Genomic DNA, 19,828 nt, shown 5'->3' with positions numbered 1-19,828 from the left:
GATAAATCTGACCAAGTCCAGTTAAATTTAACTGCAGATTCACTTCAGTGCCAATAGGGGACAAGCTGTTCCTTCTTCTAATGGTAGCTTCCAAACTAGTATACATAGTTGTAGGACTCTCCCAACTCATAAAGAAATAATTTTTTTTCTAGAAACATACAATAAACAGGTACCTCTGTTTCTCATTATGTTCAACATTGTCTTAACAATAGAAATGAATCAAATGAGGTTTACATTTTTCCTGGGATTTCTCACTTGCTAACTGACTTTCCCTTCTATCATGTACTCTATGATTAACATGGAAACTGAAGACTCATATTGAGAGGTCCCTGAAGCCAACATAGAGTTGACACCAGTTTCTTAACCTGATCACTGAAAAGGACAAACCAAACGAATGAAATAATGTATGGCGAGGATGCTTTCAGCATGAAGGGGGTCTGCCACTCAGCCTTGGCAACCTAGTTGTACTCACCATTTTATTGTGGTTCTAAGATTAGGCTCGCTGACTGTGCTGTCATCTGGAAATATGGTTGGGCATGAGCTATACCTTTTAGTAAGCTTCCTTGGAGATACCTGAAGGGGAAGGGAGATAGAAGAAAATGTCACAGTAAGTTAAACCTATAAAAGTGTGTTTTTTCCTTGGTTAAAATGTCAAACGATAAAGCATTAAGATTTTCCTTATACTCCATGAACTGCTGAGTGTGGCATCACGTGCAGCTCCATGGGAAACCTCTGTACTCTCACTTCCACAGGCAAGATCTGAGAAATGTGGTATAAACTGCTGCTCTTGAAAAAGGACCCACAAATGAACCTGGAAAGCACCTATTATAAATTGCCTTTATAGTAATGAGAAAGCTTTTAGTAAGACTTCAGTGTTTCTTCCTTAAGCAATGAAATGCAGCGGAGATTTCTATTTCTATTCATTTACTACAATAAAATGCAATGCTTTATATAATATCGATGTGAGAGCATTTCATTGCAGTCAATGAACGCCAATCATAAATGTATTAGTTTGGGAGACAGTGTGAGGAAACAAGCGTTTTTGAATCAGAGGCTGGGCATGCCAGGGCTGCTCTATCACTAGTGACCTGAAGGCCATAAATCTCTTTGAGCCTCAGTTTCCTTATCTGGAGGATGAAAGGGTATAGCTTTAAGATTCTCTCACAGCCAAGAAACAGACAAAGCAGCTCTGAGAATTTCACGGTTAAGTAAGACTGCCATTATATTACACAAGGGAGAGCCTCAGAGAATACTTTCCACTCATCTCACAGTTTTATTAATTCTACTCTACATGTTATCTGCCACTCATCATGGCACTCTGCTGCCTTGCACATGCTGCTCTCTGCCTGCAGTGGCTTCTTCCTCCTCCTTGTCCCAGCAAGCTTGACCCCATCGACCTCCAGCAAACCTCAGCCAGCAGCCACACCACCAAACTTCTACCTTTCTGCACACTTACACCTCTGTTTCACCACCTGTTACATGGTCTCAACTGCTTGCCTGGTATCCCCCTCCTAAGTAAGCAAACAAGCTCCTCCAGGTGACAGATTCTTACTGCTCCTCCTCCAGCTGCTGAGAACAGAATCTGGGACAAATTAGGAATCAAGAAGCATTTGACCAATTATTTAAGATCGATTACAACTGGAAGGTAAATCATGCTAATGATACACATTCAAACTATCTGCAGTGGTGCTGGGTAGGTGACAAAGAGCTTTGTCAGACCCTCTAGAGAACAAGCTATCTTTAAAACACTTTAGAAGTATCCATTTATTTGTGAAGAGCCCAAAACACAGCCATAGTCAAATACTAAAACAGCCTGAACTATGTGAGGACAATTCTCTTCCTTTAAGTAAAGGCCAATAATCAAATCCCAGTCACTGTCAGTAGCTCTGAGTAATAGCATTCTTTAATACCACAGAACACAAACAGTTTTAACACTTGGTTTTCTTGGGTTTTGTTTACTAATTCCGATGAGCCTTCCTTCCTTCTATTAAAATAGTTTTCACCACGCTGTCACACTCTATCCATGTCCTCCACAAACGCATCAAAGGTGAAACAAGGAGAAAGTCTAGTCAATGTTTTTTTTTAAATACAGAGCATTTAAATAAACATTGCCAGTAGCCAATAATAAGAACTATCCAAATGGGTGTATAAGCCACCGTTTTGCTTGTTTCAGGTATTTTATGGCAAGGCCACTTACTCCTTATTAACAAAAAGTTCTACACATAACATACCTGAAAAGTACCACTATTTGGGAGAATTTCTCCTTCAAGCTAGAAATGATTTCAACTGAAACTCATATATTCCTTAAGCCATCTGGTTAATGTGTAATTTCAGAATCTCAAAAGAGACACAGCATGAAAACTGTTCATTCAAATAGTTATATTCTAAATGAAGTTATCTTTTAAAAGGTCACCACTATTAAGAGTATGACACATTACACACAGTAAAAGTCAGTTCTGACTATAAAATCTACCTATGAGGGGAATAAAAATAGTAAGAAAATGCACCAAAATATAGACTAGTTTGTAGAGCTTTGGCTTTGGGTAACATTTATCCCGTTTTTCTCTATTAAAACTTTTTTCTTTATTATGAATTATATCTGTTTATCTTTGGAAATATTAGTGCTGAAACGTTTAAGAAGTTTAATCAGACGTAGCCCTACAGACTACGGGCGCTCATTTAGTCTATCAGTAACCTACAGACTACTGGCTAGATCCTACCAAAGAAATAGTGAACGCTTCTCCAGGCCTACTCCTGAAGCGATTCAAACTTTTGGCATCTACTATTCACTAAAGGATGGCAGAATTAAAGCCTCTGAGCAAAGCCTGGATGTATTAGCTGCCAACAGGTTACTTTCCCCTCATCTCACTTTAAAATTTAAGGTAACTGTCCTTTATGATTAAAGCCTTATCATCACTGGCTCAAAACCTCAATAAACTACACTGACAAAGATTAATGATATAAAATGCAAATACAAAAATCAAACAGCAGAACCCACTCACTGATAGTTTAATGTTCAATGAAGAAGAGTATTTACCTTCATTCAGAGCTAAGGACAGAACAGATGGACTTCTACAATCTTTACAAGAAGGGAAAAGGCTTACTTAGTAGACTTCAGTGTTAATGGCAAAGACTAGAAAATCATCATACTGGAAGACTAATAAGTAACAATCCCCCCCAAAACTTATCATTAAAAGTCAAGCACCTGTTGAAATTCTGCCTCCACCCAAGTGAATCTTCCCATCCTGCCTACTGCCTCTGAGTTTAACCCATCAAAAAAATTAAGCTGAAATTCACTTTTTTCTTCCCCTTTCCACAAGCTTTAGATGTGTTTATTAATAATTATTAAGACTTTAACTTAAAATTTTGTAATATTCTATGCATTAGCGTGGGGCTTCCCTGGTGGCTCAGTGGGTGAAGAATCCACCTGCCAATGCAGGAGACGCAGGTTTGATCCCTCAATCAGGAAGATCCCCTGAAGAAGGAAATAGCAACCCACTCCAGTATTCTTGCCTGGAAAAGTCCATGAACAGGGGAGCCTGGTGGGATACAGTCCCTGGGGTTGCAGAAGAGTCATGTCTGACTTAGCAACAAAACAACAAGAAGTGCATGAGTGTAAACTACTCCATCCACATTACTGCACGTTAATGGCCAATGTGGCAGGATGAGTAGTCTGAACAGGATTCTTATCAAGGCCTTAGTAGAAATGTGCAGTATTCTAATTGTAGGTATAATAGAAAGTACTGTCTGAGTCAGTATCATTAACTATACTGAATTAAAACTTTTAAACTGAGAATTTACATTCAAAGTATAAATCCAACTTTGAGTGGACCAACCACAAATCTACTTCTTTTCCCACCTTCTTTCAGAGATATCATCTCATTAGAATTAAAAGTATTTTGTCAAAAAAGCTGTACCCAAGACAGGATAAACTGCAGATGATTTTTGATGTTTGAAAGATGAAAAAATGAGATAAAGGAGTAGTAACTGACATGGCATAACAGAGGAAGCACAACCTTGGAACTACAGAGTGACTGGGCCAGGAACAACAAAACCAATCTGGCTTACAGAACCCAAGGCAGGTTCAAAATTCAGAGACGTGGTCGCCAAATCCGTGCAGTGAGGTCTATCAGTTAGCAAAGTGATGCTTCCAATTAGATCTTAACAGACAGCGAGGGACCATCACATGTTTGAGGGAAACCTCCAAGAAGTCACAGATCAAAGCAGGGAGAAGGAACTGATGGGAATGATAAAAATCCAGGAGCAAATAAAAACTTAAAAAAAAATCTTCAACATCTACAGAAAGATGAGAAATTGCATCAGTGAAAAAAAGAATGAAAGGATGGAAGAGAACTCTAAAAAATAAGGTAGACAAAACAATATATTCAATAGAAGGATTAGAGCAGAGTCAAGGAAACCTCCATGAAGTAGGACAAGAAGACAAAATGGAAAACAGAAGGGGAAAAAAATCTGTACAGAAATATTGCTCTAAAATTTTCAACATCTAACAGGAATCCAAAAGAAAAAAATAGAAAATACCAAAGCAGCACACAAAAAAATTCACTAGAAGAAAAGATGTTCTGCATGTTTAAATGCCCCAATAGCGTGACAAGGTCTATACCAAACCATGTTATGAAATTTCAAAACCCCACAAAGACAGAGGGTACTACAAAGTTCCACAGGAGGAAGGAATGGAGAAAAGACTAACTTGGTAATATACAATGTATCAAATTCAATAGATTTAAGAGCAACACTGTAAATGAGAAGACAAGAGGGAAATGTCTCTAAAACTGCAAAAATTAGTTTCGACCTAGAATTCTACACTGTATCAAATAGAAGGAGTTTCACAGAGGCTAGGTCTTTATAAAATTTTTGCTCATGTGCCTTTTTCCAGGAAAATGTGCTCCAGTAAAACAGGACAGAGGGAAACAGAATCTAGGACATAGGCGATCCAACACGAGAGAGCAGTGATGTGAGATCCCAGGTGACTTCACATAGATATCCCAGGAAAACAGGCACAGAGCTAGTCCAGGAATCATTAGTATGTAGGAGGTAGGAAGACAAAAGGTTGGCGAAGAGTGTCTCCAAGAAGAAATGGAACAGATGTGGTTTTCTGGATGGTAAATATTTTTGATAGGCATGTGACAAATGTTACAACATTTGGGGGAAAAAATAGCTGTTAGAGTGAATATAGTCAGGAAATTAATTCCACAGAACAAAAATGAAGAATGTGAAAACAGGGAGACTGGCCAGGGAGCTACTCAACTATGTTGGGCTGTGTGAGATCATGTTTGCTAGAAAAAGCAGAACTGGATTATCCTGAGAAGTGTAGAAGTGCTCAGATTTCATTAATATTGAAGAAAAAGAATGAAAGGTGTATAAGGAGGTGGCACAGAGAACTATATGGCTCAGCAATGAACAATACTTGCTTAGTCATAATAAAGTAAACAGTGATTCCGATTTAACAAAAACTGATGCATGTAAAGGGACCAGAAGGAGGGAAATAAAATCACGGTGGACGAGGAGGTTAAGCTTTCACCTGTTGTGCCAAGAAGTCAATGGACGGTGCTAAAAATTAAATTACCTATTACACTTTTATTACTTTGGTTAAAAACTAAGATAAAAAATTTAAGGCAAAAGAATTTAAGGTAGATCTTTATGCTATAACCATATTATTGAAATTTAACTTAAATGTCAGGACCCTTAAAAAAAAAAGGGTACTACTAAGTCAAAAACCTTTCTGAATATACTTGATAATTAGGAACTAGAGATTCAGAAATTTTATAAATAAGAGGTTAAATGCTAACAGTATTGGATCCATCATACTTTTTAGGAATCATGGCAGACATACTTTTAATTAATCAAACTATTGATTTCTTAACTTTTCAACTATTTACTCACATGGTTTAAATGGTTGCTCTTCCTCTTTTCTCGCACTAAGAATAAAAAAAAAAACTAACTGATGAATTCTGATAAAACTACCATAGAAAAATAAGTCACTAATTATCTGATGGATTACCAATATACACAATGAGTTAAAATTTCATTCTGTTTTTTAAAATAACTTCCAACAAAATATATAATTTAAACCACCCAGCAAAATGAATCCTATAAATAATATTTAAAAACTTAGTTTTACTATTTGACTAATACTAACAGATACTCTGTATTAGGTACAAATCAAAGACTCTCCATTTACAAAAGAAAAGGACAAAGCAAATTAGGCCAGGTGAGATATTTAGCTGATAAAAAAATTTACCAGCTGCACAGTATGTAGTATTTTCTAGTTCTACATGTACGTTAGTCACCAGGATTAACAGATGACAACTCCAAGTTCCAGTTTCTGGTCAAGCACCCGTGTCTCTGGAAGCATCCCGAACCACTTATTGGTCACCTACTCAAACACCCAACTTAAAAAATACAGGTTCTTTACACACTGGAAAGTAATCTATAAATTTTAACATACGTGCTGACCTCACTGAACATACATCGACAGCACATAGAACTGTTTTGCTCCAACAAAGGCCAGAAGAATATAAGCTCAAAGAGGGTCTTAGGCCATACACTTTCCCATGGCATCACAAGCACGAATTCCTTTAGACTGAGGAGAGACAGGGGCATGGGAGAGTGTTTCTTTTACTCTCTCCACCGTCTCTCTACAGTGTGAGCAGCTCAGGAGTCTGGAAAAGACTGAGAAATACAGTAATCCTAACTAAAAATAATTGCCTCAAGGCAAAGTACACACACTTTAAGAAAATGCAAACTAGAAACCCCAGGAGCTCCCAGGTTGGAGAACATGTGGTACACTCTGGGCCCTGCCCCCATGCCTGGCCCTCTTCCGTCTGGCTGTTCCTGAGACAGACCCTTTGATAAAAACCAGTAATCTAATGAAAATAAAAGAGGAAAAGAACCCTCTATTTTTTACTGTGCTGCATTACTTCAAATATTATAGAACGTTCACTTCTGGTATTCCTGCTCTCATAAACAACCGAAAAACCTGATCATATATGGCTTTTTAGCAAATAAACTAGGATTTAACATATATTAAGGAAGACAAGCAGGCAAGACAAGCAGGAGTGCAAAAACTTCTGATTCTCATCTTAAAACAAGCAGGACACTGGAAATTTACACAAGGTTTCCCACACTGAGGATAACCTTCTGGAAAATCCCATATGGCAGGCACATTGGTCTGATTACCCTGACCCAGCACTACATCAGGATGAAAGAACTTTGAAGAGCTAAAAGTTCTTATAAGAACTTTTAAAAGAACTTAAAAATTCACATGAATCTGGATGTGAGAGAGGTTCACCCGGTTGAGCACTGTGCAAAATGGTGCCGAAATCACAAGCCTCGACTCCCATACATAACAACTGATTATGAAGACCTAACTGTGACCTAAACCGTGTCATTCATCTTTACCTCATGTGCTCTTGGAGCGAAAGGAAAAGGACAAAGTAGCATGGAAAAACAGACCACAACTAAATCATGTGGCAAGCTGACTGCTGATAAAGAAATAGCAAAGTGTATAAACAGATGGTCTGGGTGTTTTTCCTCATTAAAACAGTGACACCTAAATGAAAAATGTATCATCACATATTAAAATAAAACATCACATATTAAAATATTATCACATATGAAAAAAAAAAAATTAAACCATTCTAAGTGCTTTTCTGTATCTTCCTATAATACACAAAACAAAAACAGTTTTCAATCTTTTTCTCAGGGGGGGAAAACACTGTCTTACCGTCCGTTTCAGATTTGCTCCGGAAAATTGTGCTTGCCCTTGGGTGGTCAAAAGGGTTTGATTCCAAAGCTAAGTCTGCACAGGAAAAAGAAAAAGGTGTGACAATTTAGTTGAGTAGAAAAAGACATGACTTTTAAAACAGCTACACGCTGATTTTAATCAAGTTTAATAGTCTTAAGAAGAGCGTTTAGTAATGACAAGAAGGAAACTGTAGTAAAGGCAACAATACAAAAATTCTATTGGGAAACAGAAAAATTGTAGAAATTCTCCATATATGTGGAATAAAACCAGGGCTATGTCTTAGGCTTTTTTTTTTTTTTAACTTGCACTTAATCTATGCCACTTTTAGGCAAATCATGTATGTGATTCCCCTCCTACATATTGATTAAAAATTCAGTCACCTCTCTTTAAGCTGATATTACTAGCACATTTCAAGAAGTCTCAAGAAGCAAGTTATGCTGTAGTCACTTACTATCAGATACCAGATCAATCAAATATGCTATAACCAAATGAGCTGCTTTTGGCAAACGTTCTTCAGACAATCTAATGGCTAATTCCAACTACACTCAACAAACCAACTCATTTAGTTGGCTGCCGTTTATCTAGGGGCTATTCATCATGGCAGATTTAAGAGGATTACATAAGAGTTCAATGTTCTGATCCATAGGAACACTTCCAGGATAGTGAGTTTTAACTTTGCCCTCTATTTCCAAAGCTAAACTCTCACTTCTTCCTTTCATGCTGCATGATTAATAGAGGGCTTCAGTAACAGTATTTCCTGGAGCACATCAAAGGGCTGCTTGAAAAAAATTTTGCCCATACCTACATAAAAAAGGTGGGTCTGCTGGCAGTTCACCTTGCACCAAGGTGGGACAGTCTTCTATTTAGGCAGAAATATCAAGCAAGCACAGGCTGCCATGCTGGACAGTAAGGTTGTTGTTTAAAACAAACGTAAAAGCCCTATGGGCAGTTACTTAGTGAAGTCCACCTCAAACCAATTAAACAATCTTTTAAGAAACTGGACCAAGATTTTTAAAGAGCAACAGTTAAGGCAGCATTTCCCAAACCACATAATAATTGGCCTATTTTTAAAGGGGACTTTGGTGGTCAACGTGATTTACACATTATCGCTGAGAATCAAAAGAATATACACATTGATATATTAAAAACTAACCATGTGTTCCCCATCCCGTATGGCAAAAACTACTACAATATTGTAAAGTAATTACCCTCCAACTAATAAAAATAAATGAAAAAATAAATAAAAACTAACCAGTCCCATAGTGAATTCTGTCTGACCCAGCATTTAACAAATGTTATCTACCTAGAAGCCTTTTCTTCCCCAAAGAAAGAATTTTGCATGAACAGTAATTTGGGACTTCCTGGTTTAATGGGAATTTAATTGTTACTGCCAGCACTAGAAATTTACATAGCTAAACCGACTGCTTTGTTCTTCGTGAAAATTCCTTCACTGCATTTGGAGTTTATTAAGCTGTTTTTGGAGAAAATATTCTACTCAACAGTTTTATGTAAAAGACCCATAAAATTATTTTAAAGTTTTTTCCCCCCTACAGATTTGAAAAGTGGGACACTGGGAAAATAAATTATTTCAGTTATACACAAAGTTGACAGGCACAGACTTTCGACCTAAGGCTTCTGAAAGGATTCATGACTACTTACTTGTACCAGAAAGTAAACAGACTACACTGGAATCTAAAAAATAAGCAGAAATGCTTGCAAAGTAGCCATATTTTTCATCAGGGTTTATGGAATGGCAAAATTTAACAAGAGTCAATGGAAGTCCAGGGAAAATAAGTGTCAGGATCAAAGAGAAGCAAGCTTTAACATACACACACACACACACCCCTGCCAAACACACACACACACACACACACCCCTGCCAAACCAGGGTGTGTTACAGGTATGCTATGATGTGCTACTACGGATCTATATATAGAAATCAAGAAGGCTGGGATAAAAGAAATGACAACATGCAGGAAAAAAGTAAACTTGCCCAAGTGATCAGAAAAGAGCTGGCACTCCCCCTACCCTACCCTAGAGGTTTCAAGGGTGGGCACATGACCCAGAACTGACTGACAGATCACAGCTTTCCTGGAACTTTCCAAGAAGCAGAAGAAGGCAGAGGGGTGCCCTAGGACCCTTAGCTAGTCTGGGGCTGCTGGACACTCCTCTTGCCATCATGAGGGGAAAGGCTTTTCACGAGAGATCAATAGAGGACAGCAGAACTGAGATAGGCTGTGAGGTCATTGAACTCCTGGGTCAAGTACTGCTTAATTTACTCATTCAACTCCAGTTATATAAAAGTCAATATATATATTTTTTAATTTAAGCTATTCTGAGACATTTTCTCAAACTTGCAACTGAAAGAGACCTGGTTAACCAGCAGTACTGATGATCACAATGAAGGTGGGGAAAGGTAAAAGTCACTTGCTCATTCCTTTAACAAATGTCATGAACAAAAATTTGCATGAGCCAAAATGACCCTATTTAAAAATTAACCCACAGACTTACAACCCTTACTTTTAGTTGTTTTCCTTATACATTAGAAAAAGCTCTAATTAGTGTATAATTTATGTCTTCTTGTTACTAACAACCCTTCTACATCTCACTGTTGCATATTTACTGTTTAATGAATACACAACAGTCCATCAAGCGTTATTCCTGTGCTGGACTTAGCCAATCCCCTATTGCTGGGGTTTAGGTACTTACAACGTTCTATTCTTTGATGAGGAAACTTTTCATCTATAGTTATACAGCTTTTTAAATAAATAATGGTTTTATCTCCTTAGCAAAGATCTTCAAAAGTGGGATGTCTAAGCCAAAAGGTTAGATCATTTTCATGGCTCAAGGTACAGTGCTAAACTGCTTCCTGAAGAAGGTGGGGCCACATTAATGTATAATACTACCAATCATGACAGTTTTAGTTCCGACCCCTGCTCTGTACAGTTGAGAGGCGGGGGGGGGGAGTTCTACTAATATAAATAAGGAACAGCACTGTAGATCTAATCTGTATTTCTTTCGATTACACAGTTTTTACTACTTTCCCATAATTATCAGCATCATTTCCACTTTGGTGAGCTGCCTATCATTCATACATACTAAACATACCAGGGCCTTACTGCTGTCAATTTGCATGAGGTTTTCAGAAAATATTAATCTTCTGTTTACAGCCTATATAACAATTTTCTATACAACTTGCACTTTTTGCCAGTGAAAACTACATCACTATTTTATAACAGACTTGACAGGTAAGCCATTAGACAGTAAACTCATACATACACACAATATTTCTGCACACTCCATTAACTGTTTTGCCAAGAGTCTAAGGAGACGATGAAAAAAACCTACCGTACTCTTCACTGTCACAAAGGTAAGACTGTCAACTCTGAAGCAAAGCATTACCACCCACACTTCCCCTCATCCCCTCTCCCACAAGCACACACAGTAATGTTAGAGGTATTTTGAGAAATTACTGTGCATTTTATATGTGAATTCTTCCTAAAATTACTTCTCTAGCAATCTTTAAGAATGTTTTAACCCAGGAGAAATATTCTTGAGCTTATGATTAGGGGTTATCATTAAAGTTATATTTTAAGACCCATCACTTTTATATTACCAATTTAAATTGCAACTTATTTGACAGCATGATAGACTTATGTGGAAAAAGGATGGCTAAAAAAATTTAAGTTGGGGTCTTAATATAAACACTCCCAGGAGGAAACCTGTAAAATACCAGGTCACTGAACATTACTTTTCCTCCAACCTAACATTCTATCAATCGTGAGATCCATCTCAATTGCAGATGTTAAAAATATGAAAATAAAGGCCACTTAGGACAAACAAGATGCATTACTGAAGCCTAAAAGTGTTAAAATTATGCTGTCAAACTGTCAATAAATGATTTTTCCCTGTCAAAATATCAGAGAGAGGGTAGTGACTAAGAAATCATCTGACAGGAGGAGACTAATGCCAACATACTGACTTCAGTTCAGTTCAGTTCAGTGGAGTCCGACTCTTTGCGACCCCATGAATCGCAGCACGCCAGGCCTCCCTGTCCATCACCAACTCCCGGAGTCCACCCAAACCCATGTCCATTGTGCCGGTGATTCCATCCAACCATCTCATCCGCTGTCGTCCCCTTCTCTGCCTGCCCTCAATCTTTCCCAGCATCAGGGTCTTTTCCAATGAGTCAGCTCTCTGCATCAGGTGGCCAGAGTATTGGAGTTTCACCTTCAACATCAGTCCTTCCAATGAACATCCAGGACTCATCTCCTTTAGGATGGACTGGTTGGATCTCCTTGCAGTTCAAGGGACTCTCAGGAGTCTTCTCCAACACCACAGTTCAAAAGCATCAATTCTTTGGCACTCAGCTTTCTGTATAGTCCAACTCTCACATCCATACATGACCACTGAAAAACCATGGCCTTGACTAGATGGACCTTTTGTCTCTGCTTTTTAGTATGCTGTCTAGGTTGGTCATAACTTTTCTTCTAAGGAGCAAGCGTCTTTTAATTTCATGGCTGCAATCACCATCCACAGTGATTTTGGAGCCCAGAAAAATAAAGTCAGCCACTGTTTCCACATCTATTTGCCATGAAGTGATGGGACTGTATGCAATGATCTTGGTTTTCTCAATGTTGAGCTTTAAGCCAACTTTTTCACTCTCCTCTTTCACTTTCACCTTCATCAAGAGGCTCTTTAGTTCTTTTTCACTTAATATATTGCAATTAAACAGGACTGTCAGCATTTTCTGGGCCAACTTCTGGGCTCCAGTTTACTTAAAGGTTTACTCCATTTACTGAACTGCCCTATCACCCCTAGTCGTACAGTATATTAGTTTTATGGCTAATATTACATTTCATGTCTTACAGTCATCCGGTGATTTCATCTGAGTCCACACTTCACACCCTAGCCAAGCGGTTCTTGCCAGCAGATGCTGACCTGGGCTGTCTCACCGGAGGGCACACAGCATGCTCCTGCAACCCCCTCAACTGACCTGCTTCCCCAGTTTCTGACCAACCTGGCTTCCAAACTGCTTCTCAACTTGCCTCTAACTTGGTTCTCAGTCCTGCCTTACCTTAATCCTCAATCAAATGCTGTAATGATGATGACCAAGAGATGATAGACAGGTAAGTATACCTGGATTTATGTATTTCTAAGGAGTACTTAGCTCGGGCTTCTTGGACTTTTAGGAACCTTTCTGGGTTGCAAGCTATGGTGATTTCATTTCACATCATACAATGTTACTGTTTTAACTCTTCAAGTTTTATTGCTTTAATACCCTAAAAATAAACAATTTTTCTAAAAGGGGCGAGAAAAAAGGTAGTATTTCAAAGCAGAGCACAAAATGACATCAATAAATTTTATCCCTATATGTCATGTACATGGAATTTACAGTCCTGATCTATCAAGGTTTTAAAAATGAGTAAAACCTTGGACAATTCTATACCTCAGAGAAGAATCCCTACACTGCCTAACTCAGAACACGATAAGAATCAAATGAAATTCAAGAGCAATCCATACACTATAGCTTCACAGAGTTACACAAGCCCCTTCACCATGACAAGGCTGCAATCCATGAGGGGATATACTATATAAAGCATAATAAATGACACATCACAGCTTTCACAAATTAACTCAAAAGCCAAAAGTGAACATTTAGCATTTCATAGGAAAACTGATGTCCACTTATCACCCTCAGCCAAATAACATCTTAAGTAGATAGTGCTTTGTTGTTGTTCAGTCACTAAGTTGTGTCTGACTTTGCAACTCCATGGACTGCAGCACGCCAGGCTTCCCAGTCCTACAGGATTCTGTTTGTGCAAACTCATGTCATTGAGTCAGGCCACCCACTAAAGGAAAGAGGATAAGAGTACCCAAGGGCAAGCATTTCTCCTAGTGTTCTTCCTTTTTCTTCTTTAATAAGCAAATACATATCATTTCTCCTGCTTCTGTCATGGAGATTGGTGTATATTTTCTCCCCATTTTTTTTCAGGTTAACATCCCCTGCAGATGAAGTCATTAACAGTGGAGAGAGCTCCTTCACAGCTCCCTAATTCTTCAGTGTCTGGATGTGCTAGTTTACCAGTCCCTTACTGGACATCTGAATTATTTCCAGTATTTTGCTACTGAAGATAATGCAACATATGCAGCCTATACCTTCAGAATAAATTCCTTTAGTAGGATCTCTGGATTAAGTGAGACTGTGCCAACTTCCCCTTCAAGGGTTGACCAATCTCCCATTTTTACCAGCAATATATGAATATAACTTTCCTCAGTATCACCAAAGAATGCAGTGCCGAGTTTCTGAATTTTCTCCCAACACAAGCTACAGTAGTTGTATTTTCATTTCTCTTATGTGTGAGGATACGCTTAAAAGCCATCCGCATTTCTTTTTCTGTGACTTATCCCATTCATATTGTTGTTAGCCTACTTTTAGATTCACTCAGTTTCTTCAAGTCAGCCTATTTTAGGCCCTTCTTAATGTTGCTTTTTTGTTCAAACCACTGTTGGCTCTCAGCTGAGTGACTACACCAGCCTCCTAGCTTGTCTCCCTGCTTCATTCTACCCCTGCCCACGTGAGAGTAGCGAGTAGCTCGTCTGATCTCCCTCCCCTCTCCCCACGTCTCCTTCCCCTTCTTTAAGAATTATCACCATTCCCTTGCATATAACCTTTCAATGGTTTCCCATTACAATTAGACTAAAATCCGTATTTTTTCTTGTCAAGGTCTACTAGACACAAGGCCTTAACCCCCTGATATTCCTCCTGGCATTCTTTCACTCAGCTGCAGCCACCCTCTTTCTGTCCTCTGCCTACACCGAGCATATTTCCTTCTGAGGACCTCACAGGGCTCCCCTTCACTCCTAGGATGCTCACTGTCACTTAAGGAGACCACCCCCAGTAACACTGCCCCCTCCCCAGTCCATGACCATCCTTTTCTTTCTTCTCAGTGTTTCGCTACTTGACATTATTCCTGTGTCAACAGGCCCCAGGGACCTCTAGGAAGTAAAGACCAGAGTTAGGGTTTGGGTTTTGTCAGTATAACCTCTGTTTGTCCTGCCCCTAAATCGTGCCCAATAATCATCCATTTCAGTGTACCCCAAATCATTTATGCTTCTCCCAATTTTCCTTCATCATCTAAGATTTCTTCTAATGCTGTCCTTTGATGGGTCTGTCACCCAAGACCAGCATTAATTTCAGATCTCTTCGAGCGGTAGTTTAGTTACTCAGACTCAAAGACACCGACAGGTTACCAAGACCCACAAAAACCTAAGAGAGGAAATCTACTGTTCAGTGACAAATCAATGGTAACTTTAATTTGGGGACAGAACATTTAATGTTAAAATACCTTAACTACAAAATGACTCACCCTATGAATTTAATTAAGTCGAAAGACAAAGCCACAAGACCAGAATTCTGCAGGGAAGTACGATACATCACTTTTTATGTCTGTGCCCAGATTAAAGCAATATAATGAGATTATAAAAGACAACCATAAAGGGTGGGTAAATGAATGATGCTCCAACCATTAAACAGGTGGTAAAAAGCAGACTGCACAGCTACATGCAGCTGCGTGGAAATACATCCTGGGGCACGCTTCAGGTGTCAGCACGGTTCCAGGAGCTTCCCGTCTTCACTTTACAAGAGAAAGTTACAATGTGGCACACAAAGAACGATCTCATACAATAAACACAACATTCTGTTTATTCGTATACAAAAGGTTCAGGAAGAACCAACACCAAAATATTAATGAAAATTCTGGATATTCTGAGTATGAGTGAATGACTTTTTAGTATTTTGCAAATCTTTTACCCCAAATGTTTACTGGTATCAAAAAAGTAAAAAAAAAAAAAAAAAAAAAAAAAAAAAAAGTGTTTATAATAGCTACTGAAAGGAGGAAAAACCTGTTGCTCAGAGGTTTTCCCCCATTACGTTGTCAATTCCTTCCCTACCCGCTCCTTGGAGGATGGAAGGAAGGAATCACTTGAGAGAGCAGCTTGCACCAGAGAATGAGCAAAGTTCCTAAGAGGAGAATATAAAGGCTGTTTGAAAAGCTGATGCATAATAATAAAATCAGATAATAGGACCTTAGCATCTTATTTTCTATTATTGACAGTAACATCAGTTACATTAGATACACTGTTAAAGGCAAGATAGCCACAAAATTCTTTTGAGTCTATCTGATATTTATACTAGGTTCGTAGGAGTTAACTGAAACAGCTTGAAGAAATCATGTTCTTCTCAAAGGTTTCTGAAGAAAAACACACAGCATCATTTATGTTTGGTTTTGTCTAAGTAACCAAATAATTCTTCATTGCAGAAAAGCCAAAATGTTTTATATCAATGCAGGTATTTCTCAGTTTCCAGGGAAACTGATATAAAATTGTCTGAAATAAAAACATTAAGAGCAAACTTCCAATGTGCTTGCACTTTACATTCGTGTTCTGACCTCGTATCTATGGAAACTTAATAATAGGCAAATGCTGAAATTGAGGTTTCTCTCATCACTTTATTGAATGCCAAAAAAGAGAGACAAATTTAAGTAAAATTTTCACAATCATGTCAAACATAAAAAGGTAAATTCTGTGCTCATGAACCCTCTTTTTCTAGTTCCCGGCTCAGCACTCCCCCTCACTAAATGCTTCGTACCTTACCTGCCCCCTTACCGGTTTCTCCTAATGTCCCTCTGTCCAGGGCATTCTCGGCTTCAATTTGAGTCAGCAGAACAAACTCTTTAAAATATACCAACATGTTTACCTGACTGGTAAATTGAGGCTATTTCACGACTTCTTTTATTCCTATCCATTGTAAGAAATGTACAGACACAGAATGCAGAGGTATGTGTTGCTTCTGAGTTGTGAACAATAAACTCAAATGGAAATAACCAAACTGAAGTTGAGTTAGGCCTATCTTATGGATAAATTATAAAATAAAAAGTGCATTCCAAACTTTTTTTTAAGCACCCAACAACTGAATTTGGTGTATCTACCATTCTCAAGTCTGTCTCTTCTGTTCAGTAGCTATGTTACACAGTTATTTCAGAGCTCTAAGTCTTGGCTTCTTCACTGGCATCACAGGGAGAATATTCACAGGCCTTATTTATAGATGGAAGGGTCAGGTGAAATACACCCGAAAATATGTTGTAAATCGTAAAAGAATCATACAGAAGTCCAATTTTGGTCTCCCTACACTAGCCTACTACTGTTTTTTAAAATCACTTAGAGGCTTACCTTATAGCAACAAGCTGAGCAGTTTTCACAGGTATGCACAAGCTTTGTTTTTAAAGCTACAATTAATTTACATTAATTTGTGCTTTCACAGTATCTGAGTATTCTGAAAAGGGAGTACTTTCCACTTACAAAGCCATGTCCATCATATGGGTGAGTTCACAGGCTTACCTATTCTAACTTTGAAAGAAATTAAGTAAACCCAAATAAAATTTAAATAGAAGAGCTATAAGACATATCCTCTATGAAATAAAGAAATACTCTCTGGCATTTAAATGAAACAAGTGGGCCAGTGGGGCTTTAACATCTTTACGGCACAATGTTTTCTACTTTAAAGAACACAGTCTTGATTAATGAGCCACAGTGTCATCCAGAATCTTTTTTTTTAGAACCTAGAGCCGTCCAGTCTCAAAATTCTAGAGGAAAAAAAAAAATCAAACATTTCCTCTCCTCTCTCTCCTCTTCTCCATGACAACCCACCCCCACCCCCAGCCACTTCGTCTTCAGAATTTTCCCTGAACGTTATAAAAGTTGACTAGGATTCCACGGGCAGGAGGGGGTTGGAAGGAGAGGTAGCCATGGAGACAACTTTCCTGCAGGATCTGCCATCTCAACTGCCAAATCTTTGCATTACAAATTACAGTCTGAATTTCTCTTTTCTCCTTTGAAACTTTTGACCAACAGTCTCAGGAACCACCCCCAATCCTCCCTTAGAAGAGGCAACATGCAAGTGAAGTTGGTTAAAGCTGGGGAGCTGAAGACATTTTTGTGTCAAAGTGGGAATCTTAATCTGAGCTCCGTGGGATCGTCTTTGGGTAAAAACAACAACAACAACAACAAAACTATTCCCTGCAGCCGTTGCAGTAACGTTTCACACCGTTCAGTTATTTTAAGACCCCCTCTAACCTTTTTCTTTCTTATCGTTTTCAAATTATAGTTAGAATAAGGTCGCTTCAATCAGGACAACTCTAGACAGAATATTACTTAACGCCACACTAACTCTGTCGATAGCAGTTTTGATTTTAAATAACAAACCCTAAAATCTGTCTTAATTGTCCCGAGTATCAACTATCCTAACGAGTGGAAGTGTATCTAGATCCTTACCTCGTTCCTTCTCTTAGGTACCACCTGAATAGGTAAGGATTGGAAGATGGGATGGATATCGCCGAAGTTGGGAGTATTTAAGTTTTCATTGAGAAAAGAGAGAATACATCAGAAAGTCTTTACAAAGTCCCACAAGATGTTAAATAGAATCACGAACAGGAGCCACAGACTTGAGGGTCTTGGGTCGGGTTGCGAAAAGGGAATGAGGAAGAATTGGGCGTTCGGGTAGAGAAGAGGGAGAAAGACTGGCCGGACGCGACGGAGAAAGAATAAGGGGTGGGGACGCCAGGCAGGGCCAGCCTCCGTCCTTGGTGCCCAGCCCCGAGAGAGCCAACTCCAGGCAGGAAGGAGCCCTAGGCGGCGGCTTCCTCCCGGGGGACCTGGGGGTCGGCGGAGGCCAGAGGTAAGCCCGAGAGCAGACGGGGCCGGCCCCGCGAGGGGCGAGGCGCGCCGGCCGCTTCCTTACCTTCGGGCATCTCCCGGTCGCTGATGTGCTGCAGGTGGTGGCCTTCACCCGCTCGGAAATCCAACTCGGTGGGTTCCACGGCAGCCGGCGCCGGTGCTACGGCCACCGGGTCTCCGGCCGCCGCCTCGTAGACCTCAGACTCGGAGTCTGGCGCAGGCCCCACGCGCCGGTTGGCACTGAGGCACACGCAACAGCTCAACGTGTTCCCCATGGGGCGCCTCCGCTCGGCCCCGGACTCCGCCAAGCTCAGAGACCGCCCCCTCCCCCAACAATGGAGCGGCGGGCACCGGCAGACCCGGGCTATGCCGGGGCTGCGCCGCACAGGTAGACGCGGCCTCGCCTGCCTCTCTCCTGTCCGCCACGCCGCCGGGGCCGGAGCAGGGCTCCGGCCCGGCCGCACCCCCGCTGTCTCGCCGCCGCCGCCTCCCCGGAGTCAGCTAGTCAGTGAAGGCTGCGACCAGCCGGGCTTATTTAAAAGGGGTGGGGACCCGACAAGCGCTGAGACGCACAGCCACTGCCGGGAGAGAGCGCGGTCGGAGCTCCTCCTCCTTCCGCCGCCGCCTCCAGACTGAAAGCCGCTCGCCTGGCTGGCCCTTGCCAACCGGAATGCGTCCTTCGGTCACCTGGTTACGACGGACCAATCACACACAGAGGTTCCTCCCTGCGCCCGCCTCAGAGAGCAGGCACGTGACTCACAATGCCCCGCCCCCACCCTGCGACTGCCCCGCCCCTCGAGTGGCGCGCCCCGGACTCTTGTTTCCATTCCTCGTGCGGCACTCGGAGCTTTCCGTGTCCTTCGGGAAGCATTGCGGGAGTTTGTGAATCGAAGCTAGAGAGTCAGTGGACCCTATAGAAGGCTTGTTAGTAAAGAGTCAGTTCCGTTAAGCAACTCGGTTTCACCGGGTCTGACAGCTGACTCATTTGATGCATTCCTCAATGAACTTAGTTACACCCGAATTGTTGACAGCTTTTGTAACTAAATGCTCCTCTCAAATTGACTTCGAAAGAGTGTTAGTTTCCGCCTTCAGTTTAACCATAGCAACCCCCCGGGTCCTCAATAAAGAGCTGTGTCTGTGTCTTGAATGAGACTCCAGGACACGTCACCCCTCCGCTTCCTCCTCGGTAAATTAGGGACCGAACGCCTCCCTCCCAACTCTGAAACGCTGGGATTCAGCAACTCGGTTTTCTCGCTGTTTCTCTCTTCCACGGCACGAGTCTCCAGGTTTCCCTACTTTCACCGGTAACATAAAGCATAAAGCACGATT

At 40.3% G+C, this 19,828-nt stretch overlaps 1 protein-coding gene across 2 annotated transcripts in view; it reads right to left on the bottom strand.

Annotated features, from left to right (window-relative positions):
• The window catches only part of LOC122683673 (cyclin-Y-like protein 1), a 75,055-nt gene that overhangs the window by 16,960 nt on the left and 38,267 nt on the right, over window positions 1-19,828 (bottom strand). Inside the window, exons 1-4 of one of the 2 annotated variants that reach the window (XM_043887495.1) lie at window positions 18,564-19,123; window positions 7,745-7,819; window positions 5,902-5,936; window positions 473-573 (exon numbers count right to left, since the gene is read on the bottom strand). In XM_043887495.1, the coding sequence (XP_043743430.1) occupies window positions 473-573; window positions 5,902-5,936; window positions 7,745-7,819; window positions 18,564-18,774 (422 nt within the window). In that variant the 5' untranslated portion in view covers window positions 18,775-19,123. Of the gene's footprint in view, window positions 1-472; window positions 574-5,901; window positions 5,937-7,744; window positions 7,820-18,563; window positions 19,124-19,828 lie in introns of those variants that run through there. The other variant, XM_043887563.1, reaches the window with a different exon arrangement.

Source organism: Cervus elaphus, chromosome 1 (genome assembly GCF_910594005.1).
Source record: "Cervus elaphus chromosome 1, mCerEla1.1, whole genome shotgun sequence".
In the NCBI taxonomy this organism is placed as follows: domain Eukaryota; kingdom Metazoa; phylum Chordata; class Mammalia; order Artiodactyla; family Cervidae; genus Cervus; species Cervus elaphus.
This window is presented reverse-complemented; position numbering and strand designations above follow the sequence as displayed.